Source organism: Lepisosteus platostomus, chromosome 9 (assembly GCF_059453375.1).
Source record: "Lepisosteus platostomus isolate fLepPlt1 chromosome 9, fLepPlt1.hap1, whole genome shotgun sequence".
Lineage (NCBI taxonomy): Eukaryota > Metazoa > Chordata > Actinopteri > Semionotiformes > Lepisosteidae > Lepisosteus > Lepisosteus platostomus.
The window spans coordinates 51860800-51879091 of NC_142619.1; the positions used below are offsets into that span (position 1 = coordinate 51860800).

Genomic DNA, 18292 nt, shown 5'->3' on the forward strand with positions numbered 1-18292 from the left:
TGTTACAAGGAGGAAAAAAACACATTTGTAAAACTATGAATGTGAGCATCACATATATGTCTCGGGCCAGAATTACACCAAGTTACTTCATTTGAGTACTTGGACTGATTCCAATAGCCAAATTAAGGATGACATGTTTGCAGAGTTGATGGGGGGGCCAATCAACGTAAATTTGGTTTAATTTGAGTTAAGATGGATTAGTATATCCATTTTTAATGTTTTAATTTTTAAGTGACTGATTGATGTCAGTTTTCATGTGCATGTAAATATGAGTGTCATCAACACAGAAATGAAAGTTAATGTCATACCTCCAAACGATCTAACCCAATTGTAACATATAGCTCAACTGTCTGGGGACTCTGGGGATAACATTTCCATGAGAACTCACATTCCAAACCAGCCTGTGAGGACCAAGTCAAGCCACAAGTCCCTCTCCCATTCGGTCAGGGATCCCATCATCCAATTAATCAATGTATTTAATCCCAAAACCCCCTTGATTCAGTGCTCTGACATTGAGATACTGGTGTATTACAATTCCCTGCCTGCTTCAGGGACCTGTTGTTGCTAATTGTCACTCCATTGCAGCATCCTGATACTCCTTGCTAGCAGTACTGAATTTAGTGGTCCAGTCCTGTGGCTTCCAGTCCTGTCAGCCATATCACAGCAGGCTCTCCTCTCTGTTTTCTATCCTTAGGCTTCTAGTAGCCTCCCTGCACCAGCTCCAGTCTGTCCAGTCATCTTTTTTCCAGGCTGTCTTGCCACTACACCATAGCAATTTTCTGTCACCAGTATGGAAAAGAAAGCATTCAAAGCCAGAAATCCTAACAGCTTGAACTCCAAAGATTGTTTGATCCAGTATCAAAGTCAATCTCTGATACTCTCTCAGCAACAAAACTCCTCTCAGCTCACTCTCAGCTCTCACTGCCAAAATTTCTCACTCACATAACATGGAGCTATAGAAGCAACAGGGTGTATAGAATACAACTTGTTTCTATTATCAGCAGTGAACATGAAGCTTCTTGTCACAGAACCAAAAGGCCCAAATGGAACATAAGAAAAAACATTTAAAAGTGAGAACAGAAGGCACTACTTTAATAATAATAATACTCCAATCCACTCAAAGTGCTTTACAGGTAATGGGGACTCCCCTCCACCACCACCAATCTGCAGCACCAAATCTGGATGATGCGACGGCAGCCGTAGTGGGCCAGTATGCTCACCACACATCAGCTCTCAGTGAGGAAAAGAACAGAGTGATGAAGCCAATTCACAGATGGGGATTATTAGGAGGCCATGATGAAGGTAAAGGCCAGTGGGAAATTTGGCCAAGATGCCAAATAATGCCCTTATTCTTTTTGAGAAACACCCTGGGATTTTTAATGACCATAGAGAGTCAGGAACTTGGTTTTACGTCAAATCTTAAGGATGGCACCTTTTTACAGTATAGTGTCCCCATCACTATACCAGGGCATTAAGACCCATACAGACTGTAGGGTGAGCGTCCCCTCCAGCAGGAATCTTAGCTTTCCCAGGAGGTCTCTCATCCAGGTTCTGGCCAGGATCACACCTGCTTAGCTTCAGTGGGTTGCCAGTTGTGGGTTGCAGGGTGATATAGCTGCTGGCTTCCTTAAGTAAAGCTTTATGGGAGTTTTGACCAAGCTGCCCAGCCAAAACGTTAAATCTGACATTCTGGTTTCTCTCAAGGAACTAATGGATGAAATCTTCAGATTAATTAACAAATGAAAAACTAAACAAGTAGGTTGGACCAAATGATTTCCGCTCATTTTTAAACTTACAATCCTAAAGGAGTAGCACTGGTCTTATTGTCTCACTGTTGACCTTCTGTCACATGTGTACCCTTTGTCCTGTAAGACAAGCAGCAAGATACAGACCTCAAATGATGAAGTGAAAAACTTTGCCTCTATATAACCTGTGTAAAACTTCAGAGCATCATCTATATCTTCTGTTTAAATGTAACTATGGAGATGCTCACCAGTATAGATACTTATCCTAATAAGTAGTTATTTTTAAAATTTGATAAAACAGTTAAAGAATCTAAGCTGCAAGCTTTCAGCTGACCTCAGTAATACCCGTTTTCACTGCTGTTAAATCCTTCTTTACTTGATACTTAAGTTTCCTGTGATGGAATCAGCTAGAACTCTGCTCTTAATGGAAGTATTGTTAGAACAATACAAGCATAATGACAATAATAATAATAATAATAATAATAATAATAATAATAATAATAATAAATAGCTTTTAAACATTTAAAGCAGGTAAATTAAAATGAAAACAAAATCATATGTATTGATATGTGAGTGTGCTTGTGCAACCTTTTCATATAAATTATGCATTTAGTGAATATTTTGATATATGTAGTTTAGAAAAATTAATTGTTTGACATTACTGTCAACAGGAATGTACACACAGTGAAAACTGGGTTAAACCACACCCACATATGGTCCACAGTGACATGACATGACTTCCACTGAACCTTTTAGTCGGTTTAAGGGTTGAAATGAAACTGATTTACTTAAAAAATAAATTTAATTACGTAACAAGGTCACAACAAGAAAATCCTGACCTAACTTACAAAACACACAAGATCAAAAGTAATTTCCTTCCTGCCTTCACATAAGCATGCCACCCAAAACGTCTGTCTGCTCAGCCACTAACAGATTTCAAATTGTTATCAAATGAGATTACTCTCTTTAAAGACTTTAAATGACAGAAGGCAGGGTTCTTACAAAACCTTAATCCCAAAGTTTGCTCTTAAGAAGATCAGGTTTTGATCCTGATCTTCCAACAGCTCTGAAGAGGCCCGGGACTTTAAAAATGGGATGCCTCAGGGCTTCCACCTACTCACACTAGACAGGTGCGTGGTGAAAATGGCAGGCACAGAAGAATTTTACCTCTTTGAGAACATCTCTTCTGTGGGGCCCTGGGATGGACCCCAGTACCACATTGCCCCAAAATGGGCCTTCCACTTTCAGACTATATTCATGGGGCTTGTATTTTTTTTGGGCACCCCTTTAAATGCCATTGTGCTCATAGTAACAATCAAATACAAGAAGCTGCGGCAGCCACTTAATTATATATTGGTAAATATATCCGCTGCAGGGTTTATATTTGTTACCTTTGCAGTTTTTACTGTCTTTGCAGCAAGTACACAAGGCTACTTCTTTTTTGGAAAGGTAATATGTGCTTTAGAAGCTTATGTGGGAGCAATTGCAGGTAAGATGTCTTTTTCATTCCTTTCTCCAGAATTTTTGACTTAAGTCGTTATGTCCACCTGGTTTACGGCACCAAAATTAAATCTAGTTTGTAGTGGTTGATGCTGAAATGTTTCTTTATTTGAACATTAATTATTGGGTGAACATAAATAACATATGGATCCCTTTAATACTGCTTTTAACCAGCAGAACAGCATCATTATTACAGTTTTTGATATACTGTATGGATGAAATGAATGGTGAGTAGTGATCTATTGTAGATGTGAAGAGAAAGCAAGTACAGGAATAGAACGTGATATTCCAGTACTTTTTCAAATGTGTGTTTTCATGCATGGCGTTCTTGACAGAACGAAATGACTTTCAGTTGGCTTGTTCAAATAAAAATGATGCAGGCAGTTTACAAATCAAAGCTAATACTATAACATTCACATAGAGCTTTGAGATGCAGATTTTTTTTAAAACTTGAATTTAACAGCGCCACCCATATATTTATAATCTTAAAACTTTAACAGAAATGGGAAATTTGACATTAAATGAGGTAGACATTTTATTGTTATTTAATAGTTCATCTTCAGATTTAACCTCAAGAAGTATTGTATTGTGGACATCAGGCCACACGTTTGTGTAGGCTGAATCATATTTAGGAACAGGTTATAGGTTTATTCCATGCTGAAAAGAGAAGAAAGAAAACACAATGTTTCGGCCGTGGGGCTGAAGAAGGCTCCGAAATGTTGTGTTTTCTTTCTTCTCTTTTCAGCTTGGAATAAATCTATAACTTGTTCCTTTGCAGCCTACGCATGGTGACGCAGCTACCCACCTGAACTGAATCATATTTATATTCTTGTTTTCGGTAAATCCACTCTGAGGCTGTCTGAAATCTTCACAAACTATTCAATTGCACAGCTTTTATTCAGTAATTTTGCTTGCTGTTTCACAGGGCTGGTGACTGGATGGTCTCTTGCCTTCCTCGCCTTTGAAAGGTATATAGTCATCTGCAAGCCCTTTGGAAACTTTCGCTTTGGTTCCAAGCATGCATTGATGGCTGTAGCCTCTACCTGGGCAATAGGAATTGCTATTGCATCACCTCCATGGTTTGGCTGGAGCAGGTAATTTGTAAGATTTCAGAAAATCCTTTTTTATTAGTTCCTTGCAGAAAACCTGTGAAATCACGCTTTTACTGTATGCAATAAGGTTTGGCAGGATGCTATTTTATTTATTTTAATTTCTTAACCCGTGAAATTTCTGAAGATGTAACCAGCCATCTTGATATGCTGATAAGGCTGGGCTAAGGTCGCATGTAGCTGTCACCAGCTTTCATTTGTAACAACTGTTTCAATTGCAAACCAGTAATCATTTACAGTAATTGATTGCTAAGAAATTATAGGAATTTATGTATTTAGAAAATGAGACTGGTATATTGACAGATCTACTGTCTACCTCAAATATGAATGTCCCTTATATAGATGATGCTTGAGTATTACTTGACAAAATCTAAAAAGAAAAATGGAAAAGCTCTGTAAAGAATACAGATTTTCTAACTACAGTTATTACACCATTCTCTATAGTTACAGTAACTACACTCATATCAATTAACCCATACCAGACATAAGTAACAGGGAATTATCATTCAAAACGTATAATACATAGCCATAAAATATAAATTATTAATATTTTAATTTATAAACCATTCATTGAGAAAACCAGTAATATCCTGAATTTTTGTGGTATGGAAAGCTGTTTACAGGTTTCTTTCTGATATCTGTCACAGCTGCACATTTGTCACAATCCTGCTGTATACTTATAATACCTATAATTTATTAACCTAAATTTTCACAGGGGAACAAGTGGAACTTGAATTTTACTGCTTCTGTTTATCTAAGATAAACCTTCCTGGTACTGAATATTTATGAAACATTGCCTAGCTTTAAAAAGGGCACAGTAATTTATTTAATTAATAAGCAGAACATTGAGGATGAAGACCCTTTTTTACATGAACACAAGATCCCTTCAGATGTGTTTATTAGAAGGCCAATAACCTAGTCTAACCACTGTGCAAAGATTAATTTGGACAGTTTTTGTTGGTCTCCTTTCAGATGTGTTTATAAAAAGGCAATAACCTAGTCTAACCACTGGGCAAACATTAATTTGGACAGCTTTTGTTGGTCTCCAGGTAATGAAATTCTCTCCCAAGCCATCACCTGAGATAGAATATATATTGAATAAAAGTAGTTACATATTTTTCCTTATACAAGTACAGTATATACTTAGAGACCAACTGGCCCTAAACTAAACTAACAGCATTAAAGGAGTTTCTAACAGACATTCTGGAGGACGGTTAGACTCTAATCTCACAAACTTCTGCCCGTCTGTATATATAAATCTTGCACCCAGGACTTCCTTTCGTGTATCTCTCTCTTGTATCCTTCACCTCTAACTCTCTATCTACATCATGGCAGCAACTTTTCTAGTTCAATATTGACAATAGCGGAGGGAGGGTTGGGCATTCCCTTATCTGTACGAGTCACGCCAGATACTTCGTACATATTTGTCTATCACATTCATCATGATCTAACTGGATTCCTGAACATCAGTGTAGGTTATGGGAGCTTTATTTGCTTACCACCTATTTTGTTCCTTGACTCAGTCTCACCTAAATGTGTTTTGCACTACAGATTCATCCCAGAAGGCATACAGTGCTCCTGTGGTCCAGACTGGTATACAACAGGCACTAAGTACAAGAGCGAATACTACACCTACTTTCTCTTTTTCTTCTGCTTCATCTGTCCCCTGAGCCTTATCATCTTCTCCTACTCACAGCTCCTTGGAGCCCTCAGAGCTGTAAGTTAAAAGAAGAAGCTAATGTCTAGGGCTTTGTACTCACAGTCCAGTCCCCAAATCAAGCAGTACCTGGGATGCCCCACACATCATTAAAAGTTTGTATATGTAGACCACGATCATTCTCAAACATTGTCTTGAGCCCTACCAAATTCCACCTTAGATTAGGGGATTCCATTATCTTAGCCTTATTAATGTGACATAGATTATTCATCCTTTCAGTTTTTTAAAGTTTTCATTCTATTTGGCTGTAATTAATTAGAAAACTTGGTGAAATTATATTACTTTTGCAAATTTTAATATTTAGCACTCTCATGTTTCTGGCTCCATAAAATAAGCATGCTACAGTTTCCAAATTCTCCATTAAATTAAAAACAATTATAATTCAAATAAATTAAGTATGCTGTTGGGGAAAAACACAAACTCTAGTATGCCTACTGATTTTATAAAGCTAGGGAAAAAAATATGACATTGTGTTTTCAATATTTAGACATTCTATATACTGTACATGTATTGTATTTGTATTTTTTCAGTTTGGCCTTATATTGGCATTTTGAAAACGCTCTTACTCTGGAACTATATAAAAACCTTAGCTGTAATACCTTGGCGAACATTTTGGAATTAGGAACCTGCCTTTTATTTTTTGTTGGAACACTGTGATCTTTTGGTACAGTGGGGTAAGTATGTGCCTATCACCCAGAAGGTCCCATGTTCAACCTTTATATTTGACTTGTTTATAAATGATAAATATTTAAAAAAAGATTTAAGGTCTTATGAATATGGAGACTACTTTCCCATCTCCTCTACAGTTAAACAGAGACTTATAATAATAATTGCTTACACTCATATGGCGCTTTTCTGGACACTCCACTCAAAGAGCTTTACAGGTAATGGAGACTCTCCTCCACCACCAATGTGCAGCATCCACCTGGATGATGCGACGGCAGCCATAGTGCTCCAGAACGCTCACCACACATCAGCGATCAGTGGGGAGGAGAGCAGAATAATGAAGCCAATTCATAGATGGGGATTATTAGGAGGCCATGATTGGTAAGGGCAATTGGGAAATTTGGCCAGGACACTGCTACTCTTTTCAAGAAGAACCCTGGGATTTTTAATGACAGAGAGTCAGGAGCTTGGTTTTACGTCTCATCCGATGGACAGCACCTGTTTAAGAACATAGTGTCCCTGTCACCATACTGGGGCATTAGGACCCACATGGACCACAGGGTGAGCGCCCCCTGCTGGTCCCACTAACACCCCTTCCAGCAGCAACCTTAGTTTTTCCAGGATTTCTCCCATCCAGGTGCTGACCAGGCTCACACCTGCTTAGCTTCAGTGGGTTGCCAGTTGTGAGTTGCAGAGTGATATGGCTGCTGGTCGTATCACATGCAGACAAATCCATAATGACAAATATTAGTTGTCTGCTACATCATCATCATAACAATATTCCTTACACTTATATAATGTTGTTCTGGACTTTACAGGTAATGGGGAATCCCCTCCCAATGTGTAGCCCCCACCTGGATGATATGATGGCAGCCATAGTGCACCACACACCAGCTATCAGTGGGGAGGAGAACAGAGTGATGAAGCCAATTCATATATGGGGATTATTAGGAGGCCATGAATGGTAAAGGCCGAGTGGGATATTTGAACAGGACAGGCATGGATGAGGCTTTACGTCTTTACGGTACCTTTGTACAGTAGTGTGTCCACACTACTATACTGGGGCATTATTGCAGGGCAGCACCCCCTACTAGTCTAAAACCTCTTCCAGGAGTAACTTAGCTTTCCCCAAAGGTCTCCCATCCAGGTACTTGCCAGGCTTATACCTGCTGAGCTTCAGGCTGCCAGTTGTGAGTTGCAGGGCGATATAGCTGCTAGCCGAAGGAACAAAACTTATTTTACAAGACCTGTGACTAGCATCTTACGCAGTGTGTAGACCTACCTTGTGCCCTGTGCTACCGGTACAGTTTTCTGATGAGAGATGGATTAGACTAGTGATTATACAGTACTTCAAAGCAACACTTTTTGTTGTGACAGTAGGGTCCTTCACATAATGAACACCCCCACAGCAAATTCAAAAGACAGCTATCTGTATGGTTGTTGAAAACAAAAGAATTTTTGCCAATGGCTCATTGTGAGTACCCTTTTGTCTACCGCTAGGTCGCAGCCCAGCAGGCAGAGTCAGCCACTACCCAGAAGGCTGAGCGGGACGTCTCCAGGATGGTGGTGGTCATGGTGGGCTCTTTCCTCCTCTGTTATGGTCCTTATGCTATTCTTGCCATGTACATGGTCAACGTCAGAGGTGGAGTGAAAGACCTCCGATTGGTCACCATCCCTGCTATGTTCTCCAAGAGCTCCTGTGTCTACAATCCGCTAATTTATGTTTTCATGAACAAACAGGTAAGATTCACAAAACATAAAGTCTTCTCCAAATTTAGTGTTTTTATGTAGATGAACCCCTTGAGCTGTATCTCGGCTGGTATAGTTCATGGTTTTGTGATGTTTTGAAAACATGTACCTTTCACTGAAATCTCACTTAACATTGTATAACCCTTAAAAACTAACCACCACGTAACACATTATTGAAATTAGGGAGGACAGCACTGGACTTTAATCTTTTTCCATTTTCTTCGATTTGAGTTTTTTCATCTGGGAACAGAAAGCAATCTAGCACATCAAATTTAAGTGGAAGACTTTCTTTCAAATGTAGCATCCTTTGTGAGCTTCTTTAAATACCTCCGCTGTTGCGCCTGGAAAAAAAAAAGGCTGAAAAGTGAAAACCTGCTCCCTTCTCCACTCAGTTCCGCGCCTGCATCATGGAGACGGTGTGTGGGAAACCCATCACGGATGAGTCCGAAGTATCCACCACCAGTAAAACTGAGGTGTCGTCGGTCTCCTCAAGTCAGGTCAGCCCCAGCTGAACGAGAAGCGACCCGCCATGACCTACGACTTCTGCACCGATGCCTCATGGCTTGTAAACAAGTGGAAGAGTTATTAGAACAAGGGCCCTCACAAATTTTGGATAACTGCTATTCCAGGACAAAGATTATTTAATAATAGTTTATTGAAAACACCATGTAAACCTTATTACAAAGTCACAGGAGTAAAACTGGTCCAGTGTAGATTGTATATTACATGTGGATTAGCATAATTTAGGTCTTTCATCAGTAGTTCTGATAAGAATGTATATATTCAGTAGCAATATTAAAAAGATGCTGTCAGAATATTAACAATGCATCAATTTTCAATTCTCTTGTTCCAGTGAGGGTCATGGGTAAGAATATCAGAAATCATGAAATAGGAATTAGTATAATAATGGTGAAGAATGCAGATCGTATCAAATAATTCAGATTTGAAAGAAATTCCATTTTTGGTTCTTTAACTCCTCTCCAACAGTCCTGGATTCTTTAAGAAGATGGAGAAGGGTAGTTTATTTCAAACTGACAGCATTAATATTTATTGCTAGGATCTGTCAAATAATTTATCTAGTATTTTAGCACTTGACAGCACTAGCTTAGATTTGATGTTTCAGCTTGTAGCCGTTTAACATGCAGGTTCTTCACTGAACATAATTATATGCATGCTAGAAAAATGAGAACCTACACAAAAACGTGTAGAAACCTCCTAAATTTCTATTCAAAACCTGGAAGAAGCCCATCCCCAAACTGTGGTTTCATCTATGCCCTACATGAAAAATGATTTGGAAAGTTATACTTTGTATTCAGTCCAATTCATGTATAGTGTAAAGTCACATTTGTTACACTTCAAACGTGCTACATTTGAGTTGTGGTACAGGGAAGCATAGCCCCAGTAATGACAATTCTGTAAGACTAAGTAAAACATTAAAAGGAGTAAGACACCACAGCTGAAGAAGCATGTGAATATGAGGAGCTTAGATATGCACATTTTGTTTATTAATATGTGGACATGACTTTTAGCGTGATGTGGTATGGCTATCGCCTATGAACTACCAAATCTCACATCTAGTATCAAAGAAAATTAACTGACCGAAGCCTTCCAGTACTTTTCTAAAATGAGTTCTGTGTGGTGTGACTTGTTTGTTTATTATAAAGTCTTCATGTCCGTATCCCATTTTAAGTTTGAGAAAGAAAAAAAGGGCTTGGTTCACGCCATTAGAGAACATTTTTTCTATTGACAATAAAAATTACTTATAAGCAAAGAAATTATTCTGCTGTGTACAAGGATATATTGTAGTACGTTTAGTCTAAATAAAGATGTCTTGTGCACTTTAAAGTGGTATAATTTGACAGAATATACATTTTTTTTTAAGAGGGGACCTGTAACAAACAGCCATATGCCATATGTGCAAAGAGACTACTGAAAAAGTTTCTGGCTATCTGCAGACTAAGAATAAAACTTTAACCAACATCAGTCAAGTAAGAACAGACTCATTTACAATAGGAGAGATGTACCTTCTAAAACCACAGTGTCCTTAAAAGAGGTTTGAAACCACAACCACCCTTTTTTGCACGCACAATCCAACTTTTCTTACCAGTTTCAACAACGCAGATCTTCATGTTCACAAAGTGATGGTCAGTTGCAGCAATTAAGCCAAAATCAAACCCCTTACAGGATTAAAACAGCAACACTAATGGGAGTGAACAAGACCAGATGATAAAGTAATTATAACCTGAACAGACATTTCTCAAGTAACACATTAAAAAAAAAATGCAATACAAAAGTACTCTTAAGAGGGAGTCTCCTGCTTGACTGTAGTTTCCCAGGAATGGGACCCTCTGCCCAAAAGCAACAGAACTTCAAAGAACAATTTACTGGTTTTATTGAGAAAGACTGTCCATTGGCATGATTAAAAACTGTTTAACATTCTGCTTTCATAGCATGTGGTATAACATTAACAGAGGCTTTTAACTTACAGTACAATAACAAGGAAATGACTGCACCATTCCACTGAAATGTACTGCATGAAATACATACACAACAATTTTTTGATCATTAACAGTGGGGAGGGGGAAACAGTAACATTTCAATGGTAGCATTGTCCTATCCTGTATATAAATGTAATTCAATACAAAATATGGACTTTGTAGTGTGAAAAATCACATTGATCTTCTATAATACAAGCATGGTTTCAAGAAATAAAATTATATTCCTGGAATTGTCTACATTAACATCTCATACACCCAAGCTAAACCACTGGGTGTCAGTATGAATATACAATACAAGTTGGTGTTTAAAAAAAAAAACATTTAAGGCAACAATACACAAACTTTAGATTTCTCTAATGTTCGACTAAATCCCAATAGTGTTGTTTCTATACCCAAATGGGAAAAAAATAAAAAAGGTAAAGAAGTTATGCTTGTTTCAAAGGCATTAAGTATTTTTGGAATGGTGGAAGTCCTTAATTCTCAGATGAGTTGGATTTCATCTGAGCAGCTTTACAAAAATGTCCAAATGTGGAAGCTTAAGTTTTATAAACTTAATCCTCAAACATGCCTCAGAAAAGACCCTAACATACATGAAGGGCTCAAAGAAAAGAAAATGGGTACTGATGTTAAAAAAAAAAGCAAAAATCCATAGTTTTCAAAATACATCCTCAGAACATCTAAAATGTGCATGTTTCCAAGCTGTCTGTTGCAAGACAAGTTCAAAAAGCTTATTCATCTGAAGCAGCTGTCATGTAATAATTAGAGTTGCTTACACTTATATAGCGCTTTTCTGGACACTCCACTCAAAGCGCTTTACAGGTAATGGGGACTCCCCTCCACCACCACAAACGTGCAGCATCCACCTGGAGATACCACCTCCTGCAAAACCTGAGGGTCCCTTGAAACTGAATTCATGCGAAACTCTAGCTGATAAAGAAGCTACTTCCCTTGACATATTGAGATCTCAAGTAAGTTTGTCAATGGTGCTCAAAGGCAATTGAGAATAAACATATATTTGAAAAGACTGGTTCATTTACGTCTTCGCAATTATCATGATTTTAAAAATCCATGTGAATGACATGTATAGTTTTTAAAGCAAAATTTTGTCCTACAATACGTCTTGTTTTAAGATGACGTAAAACATTTAGTATCCGTGCATGACTTGCACTGAATTTAATGCTTTAATAAGGAGCAAGGAGAGAGAACTGGGGATAAAAAAAGCACGTGGGCACACATTTAGTTTCAGATTATGTCCTGCTCTTGCACTTAATAGAGGACTAGGTCAACATTTTTTGCCTATACAAGTTGAGCACAGCACCGGATTATCAATCTAAAAAGGAGGTAAAATTTTCTGAGCTGAGGAACCCAGGGGTCCTGCTGTTTTAGAAGCTATTTTATCATTTCACTTTTTATACATTTAGAACATTTTCAGGTGGTCTTTTCATTAAATTATTCAGGGTAATTATGATGACTGAAAATTGGTTTCAGTTGTCTGAAGAGTTGTTTTTAAAAAAAAAGGATCCATAATCAGTGCTAATCTTTTCCACAAAAGACTCACTGCACGAAACAGACTTTTAAACGTATGTTAAGTGGATTCATTATAGTTGTACTAAATTCTGCAGTATCCAACTTATTTTTCCAATACAAATGACAATCTAATTGCTATACTGCAAATCCTGTACTTCCCCATATTTTGCAAATTAAGTAATCAAACAGCAAAACAAGCAATAATGAGTTATTTGGTATGTACTCACAGAGCAGTATCTTTAATATCCTACGAACATCAAACTTACAATTGGAGGTAGAGCTACAACTGTACCAATAAATGTTTACCTCATTTAAATTCAGAATATTTTTTAAATTGTATGGTATTTGTTTTATACAATTGTTAAAAGTACACTGGAAAAATAATTTGCACTCTTACTGTATTAAACTAGCTCCTTTTGATTATTAACCTAGGCATAAAATGGAAATGCATTCCCATTTTGAAATACAAATTTTGATAAGTGTTTATGTACTCCAACACCCAGATCACAAAGCCAAAAAGGCTTGAAAAACATGCACCTGCCCAAACTGGCTGCCAACTTGAAATACAGAAGACGCAAACTCAAGTTCAGTAGTTAATGGAAATGGCGCTCAACTACTTAGTTTAGGAAAAGCAAAACTTTGCTTAAAAAAGTCCAGTGCATTAAACAATGGGTTATATGCATAGACAGAATACTACATGCCAAAGCGGACGTGACGTCAACTTAATTTTAAAATGTGAAAGTTAACCAACAATTCACTGCAAGAGGCTCTTCAGTTCACAAAATCCGCAGGCTTGTATACACACAAAAAATAGGTAAAAGTGATATACCCAAATTTGATATAACAGTCTTGGTAGAGACTAGATGTTGGAACCGGAAGCCATATAAAATAAATTATCTAGTAAAGATTATCTACACAGGACTAAAACTCATCATGTCGTAATAAGGCTTCTCCAAAATCAGTCGCCTGGCTTCCAACAAACAAGTCATACTTATTGATTATTTCTTCTCTGGTGAGTTTGCCATCCTGAAATAAAAAAAAAAGCTGTGATTACTATATTATGAATTTCAAAGATGGGTTTTCCCTAAATGAAAGATTTTATATTTAAACACGCATTGAACAGCTGAAGCCCTGCTGCCTGACCTTGTCTGCGTCTGACTCATAGACAAGGTGTTTGGCCTCTGCTTCAGCGTGGTCATAGTCTGAAGGCAAGATCCAATCTCTGGTCTCCTCTTTGTCCATTTTTCCATCTTTGTTTTTGTCTCTGAACTCTACAAACTGCTCTCGCTCGGTCTTGACCCATTCTGGCTCCTGCGAGTCTCCGTCATGACTATACATGTCCCCTGTGAGGTAAAAAAGGAAAGCTTGAGCAATAGTAAGATCTTGGATTCCTCATAAAGATGGTGCTTAAATCGTCCACAGAAAAAGTTGAAGTTGCCCCAAACACACTTACCAATGTATTCTTCTAAATCAATAAAGCCATCACCATTTTTATCAATATCTTCCATAGATTCCTAAGACAAAAAAAGAAAAGGCACCAATATGATCTTCATCTGCTAAAAACTTAAACTAATTCAAACACCCCTTGAGTTTCTGAAAAGTTGTTCAGATTATTCTCCTGTGAACTTACCAAAACTACTATATCCTTCATGTGGTCATATTCCTCTGGGTGCAGGAAAGCAGTAAATTCCTCCTTGTTTGCTATCATGTCTCCATCTTGATCTGCTGCTTTGAACCGCCTTTCATCCCTCATCATCATCTGCTTGTAGTTGAAGCCATCTTCTGGATCAGGATCATCTGAGGCCGAAGATTTTTATAAAAATTACAACTGTTCTTGGAGTCAATTTTCCTTCACAAAAATCAAATGGAATGCACGCTCTTTCACCTCTACATATGCTTTGGATTAGCAGTGATCATTTTTATCTGCATTTTCATCACATTTTCTGTTGAAGGTCTCATGAGTCAAAGTTTATTTTTTTACAATGCAAACAGTTTAAAATTTTGGCCGATATCATATGCTACAGGGAGCCCCCTATAATTTGATTTGACAGCATTCTGAATTTCACTCCTATCCATGGACGCACCTCCATGGCTACTACATCCTGTAGAGAGTTATATTCTGCAAAACAATTCTAAAGATCCTCAGCATTTCACTCATAAAATGCAAAAAAAAATATTCCCTCATGAAGATTCCTTCTGCCTATTTCTACAATTAAAAATTAGAAGGTCGAGCAGCTAAGGCAGCAACCTAGGAAGGAACAGGTAAAGGTTTATTGCCAAAACGGTGCATTTCTTTTCTTTACCTTTTAGCGTGGAATGAATGGTCTTTTAAATTAGTTTTCAGAACTGAACATTTCAATGACATTTAATATTTTTTTCAGCCCCTCCCTCTCTCAAAGAGATCTAAGCAATTACATACTGGATTCCGTTCCTTAGTATTGTTCATATCACTGCCTGTAACCTGACAAAAAGTGGGAGCTGAATGCTTTTCTTCAGCTGAATCTCTCAACTTTCACCCTGCTGCTCTTACCAAGGAAAGTGCCATATGTAACATTTCTGTACTCTTCCCAGGAGATAACACCATCATTGTTTGCGTCAAAATCTTTCCACTGACGATCCACATTGTCATAGATGTATTTCTTTTGGGCCTTTTTAATCCATGCTTTCAGCTCATCCTCAGTAACATACCCGTCTTTATTGGCGTCGATCTGATCTACAATCATTCTATAAGAGAAAGAGAGCCGCACAGGTTGTTTCTGTGGAGTATCAAGAGAAACCTACCTAGAATGTAGCCATAAGTTGCATTTTTATACTCCTCCCAAGAAATGAGGCCATCCTCATTGAGGTCATGCCCCTTCCACTGACGGTCTACATCTTCGTAAATCCAGCGCTTTTGCGCAAATTTTATCCATTTTCTCATCTCCTCTGTTGTTACAAAACCATCTTTGTCTTCATCTATTTTATCTACAACTTTGCTGAAAGATGAAAGGCAGACAACCCCAGTTATAGTATTAGATGGGAGATGCATTCATCTGCATTTAGGGTTGGGTTAAATTCTGTATCAAGAGACCACAACAGGAAAAGTGTAAAAATCTTGACAACCCTGTGCCGAGAGAGACTTTTTATTTGCTTCTGACTTTTTTCTATAATATGTTTTAAAAGGATTTCAGAAGATTAAAAAAAACAACATTAAATAATCCTTAATATGACATTTTCTGTTATTCCACAGTCACGGTCATAAAAAGAAACCAATGACCAAAAGTAAAGTTCACCCATTTAACTAAAAAAAAAGCTTGGTTTATGATACTGCAGAAACAAAAAGCATACAGGATGTTCATGTTCATATAAATGAAAAGCAAGAGGTTAAGCTACAGTAAGCACCTCTAGGCAGTAGCATTATGAACCCAGAGTGAAAGATTCACAATTGTAGACAAAGATTAAATGGACATCACAACTGAAAGTCAAAGAAACAAGTCAAATATTTACCCACTAGCCTTCATATAAAAAACACAATAACAACTCTGGCACAAAACTTGGGAAAAGACAGCTTCCTACCCAAGCCTCTCTTTGCTTTCCTCTGGGGTGAGCTGCTCAAAGCTCTTGGCTTCGTTTGCTCCCAGGAAGGCGTCGTGATCATAATCGAAGTTCTCCGTGTCATCGTGCTCCTTGTCGCTGAGCTTCGGGTCATGGTGCACGCGCTCTTTCTTATCGGTGGGTTTGCTCACGGCACACACCACACAGAATGCCAAGTACAACACGAGCGTCCTGAGCTCCATCCTCAAACAGCTCACTGAAATGGAAAGTAAGAGCAAGTTATACTTCCCCATCTACCCCCCTCAGGCCCTCCACTCACGTTGAAACGAAAAAGCAAATGTTCTACCACCGCAGCTCGCTTCATCCACAATGCTGGAATCTCAGGCCTAGGAATTCACAAGCAAGAAATCGTGAGCTGCATTTTTATTTGTTTGAAAGAACTGCGCGGTAAAACAAAACGAACGCTTTTCCTGAAAAGAGTTTGCAAGAAAGCAAAACTATGAGCCTATGCGTTTTAAAGTGCTTCTCACTGGCGGACTTATGAATGATGTTAAAATCAGTTACATTATCTTTGCATATCTTCATAGAAGCAAAGTCTCAGTTAATGTTTTGATCTTTTGCCACCTAAACTATGCAAAAATGAAATTCAATCACATTAACTACTGGGAAAATATGTAAAGTCTCTATGCTACATGCAAATAAAAAAACACCATTAGGGTTAAACTAAACTATGACAATCAATCCCTGCTCTTTCCTAATACTCTGAAAGGTGGGGAATGACGTTCCTGATATTTTCAGAAGGTGAAGAGATGGCTAGGATTAGTTTTGTAATCATGCTTATACATGAACACAAAGTACAACTATAAACCCTGCACCTGTTCTCATCAGGATGTCACATAACTCCAACATGCTGAAAAAGCCTGACCTCAGGGTATACCAGCATGTTGTTGAACAAAGGAAGTAGATACACTACACTTAACACTCAGGCTACAACTGATCAAACAGTCTTCACCAGTGTGTGAAAAATGACAGCTTCCTCTGCTGGAAGCCGAACGTGTTACATCTTCAAAAAAAAAAACTTTCATGTTTTTACAGTTAAAAGACTTCAACATTTCAGCCCCACGTTGATTAAATCAAGCAACAGATACATGAAAGCTAGGTTTGTATTGAGACTAGATAGCACTGCAAAAAGGCGTATTCCATCTTGCTACAACTGTTCTAATTGTCGTCTAAGATTTACACTGCATTTTATTTAAAAGAAAACGCACTAAAACCTGAGCGGATGAAGTGAAAGAATGGCCGTGTACATATGTATTAATTGTAAAATCTAATAACAGCCACTTGGTATGCGGTTGATATTGTGTAATTTATACAAAGGACAGACGTGTGAGAAAATGAACACTAGTATGGTGAGGGAAAAGCTTATTGCTTGCTAATTTCACCGAACTATTGATTTTACGGATTAGGCTACAGTAGTCCACTACCATGTACCATTGTACATTATTGAAAAGGGTCAAAAACAACGAAGTATCACCCCTTTAAAAACAAAAATTGAAGTAGCGCTGTTTAACACGAATTGAAAGTATTCGAAACACACAATCTGACTATTATTTCTTGCCATTCTGACCAAGCCTGGAACCAAACTAGATTAAATACGAAGCGGGTGTTGGGCTTTTTCTTCTGAACATTCAAAAGACAGCTCTGGCAGCAAAATGCGTGTTTGTTCATAAACAAAAATACAATGGGCGCAGTCAAAAATTACTTAATATTAGAAAGGATAAAAAGAAAAGGGCACACGCAACACATCATTAAGACCGTTACCCGATAACCATTAGTACAGTCAATGCATTTATTCAACCTTAGTAACACACCATCAAATTCGCCTAATCTCCGAAAATTACAGGCTACATGACCATATAAAGTGATCACGTTAAGATGAAAATGCTTTATTTTTCAATACGACATGTAGCTAAACCGAACAATACTGACATCTCCCTAAATGTACGTAATTTAGCCTTTTGCTGATGCCTAAAGCTGCCGATCGCAAAGCTTCCCAACAAGTGTATAAAAGCCAAAAGAGGGGAAAAAACTCCAATAATACAAAAACATTTAAAAAAATTAAATATACAAACTGACTTACCACCTTCTTCTTCTCTACTAACTTACTCTAGTCTGCAGAAACACCCAGGACCGCCGGATATACACCCTCCGGCTCCTCAGTTTCCTGTGCACAAAAAAAAAATCACG

At 37.9% G+C, this 18292-nt stretch overlaps 2 protein-coding genes across 5 annotated transcripts; one reads left to right on the plus strand and one right to left on the minus strand.

The window, feature by feature from the left end:
* The first annotated feature begins 2846 nt into the window (after window positions 1-2846).
* On the plus strand, window positions 2847-10331 carry LOC148655198 (short-wave-sensitive opsin 1-like). Its single transcript, XM_088645492.1, has 5 exons — window positions 2847-3234; window positions 4171-4339; window positions 5906-6071; window positions 8238-8477; window positions 8879-10331. The coding sequence occupies exons 1-5, from the start codon at window positions 2889-2891 to the stop codon at window positions 8996-8998; spliced, it is 1041 nt and encodes a 346-aa protein (XP_088501618.1). The 5' UTR covers window positions 2847-2888; the 3' UTR covers window positions 8999-10331.
* Window positions 10332-10861: 530 nt separating this feature from the next.
* Window positions 10862-18292, minus strand: calua (calumenin a). 4 transcript variants are annotated; one of them, XM_088645496.1, is made up of 7 exons: window positions 18186-18292; window positions 16067-16301; window positions 15042-15235; window positions 14142-14308; window positions 13965-14025; window positions 13655-13854; window positions 10862-13537 (listed from the first exon to the last, which is right to left on the minus strand). In XM_088645496.1, exons 2-7 carry the CDS (start codon window positions 16285-16287, stop codon window positions 13433-13435), a joined length of 948 nt encoding a protein of 315 aa, XP_088501622.1. In that variant the 5' UTR covers window positions 16288-16301; window positions 18186-18292; the 3' UTR covers window positions 10862-13432. The 4 variants fall into 4 exon arrangements, with proteins under 4 accessions (XP_088501622.1, XP_088501623.1, XP_088501621.1 ...); XM_088645497.1 differs by having other exon boundaries at window positions 18189-18267; XM_088645495.1 differs by lacking the exon at window positions 15042-15235 and adding an exon at window positions 15293-15486 and having other exon boundaries at window positions 18212-18234.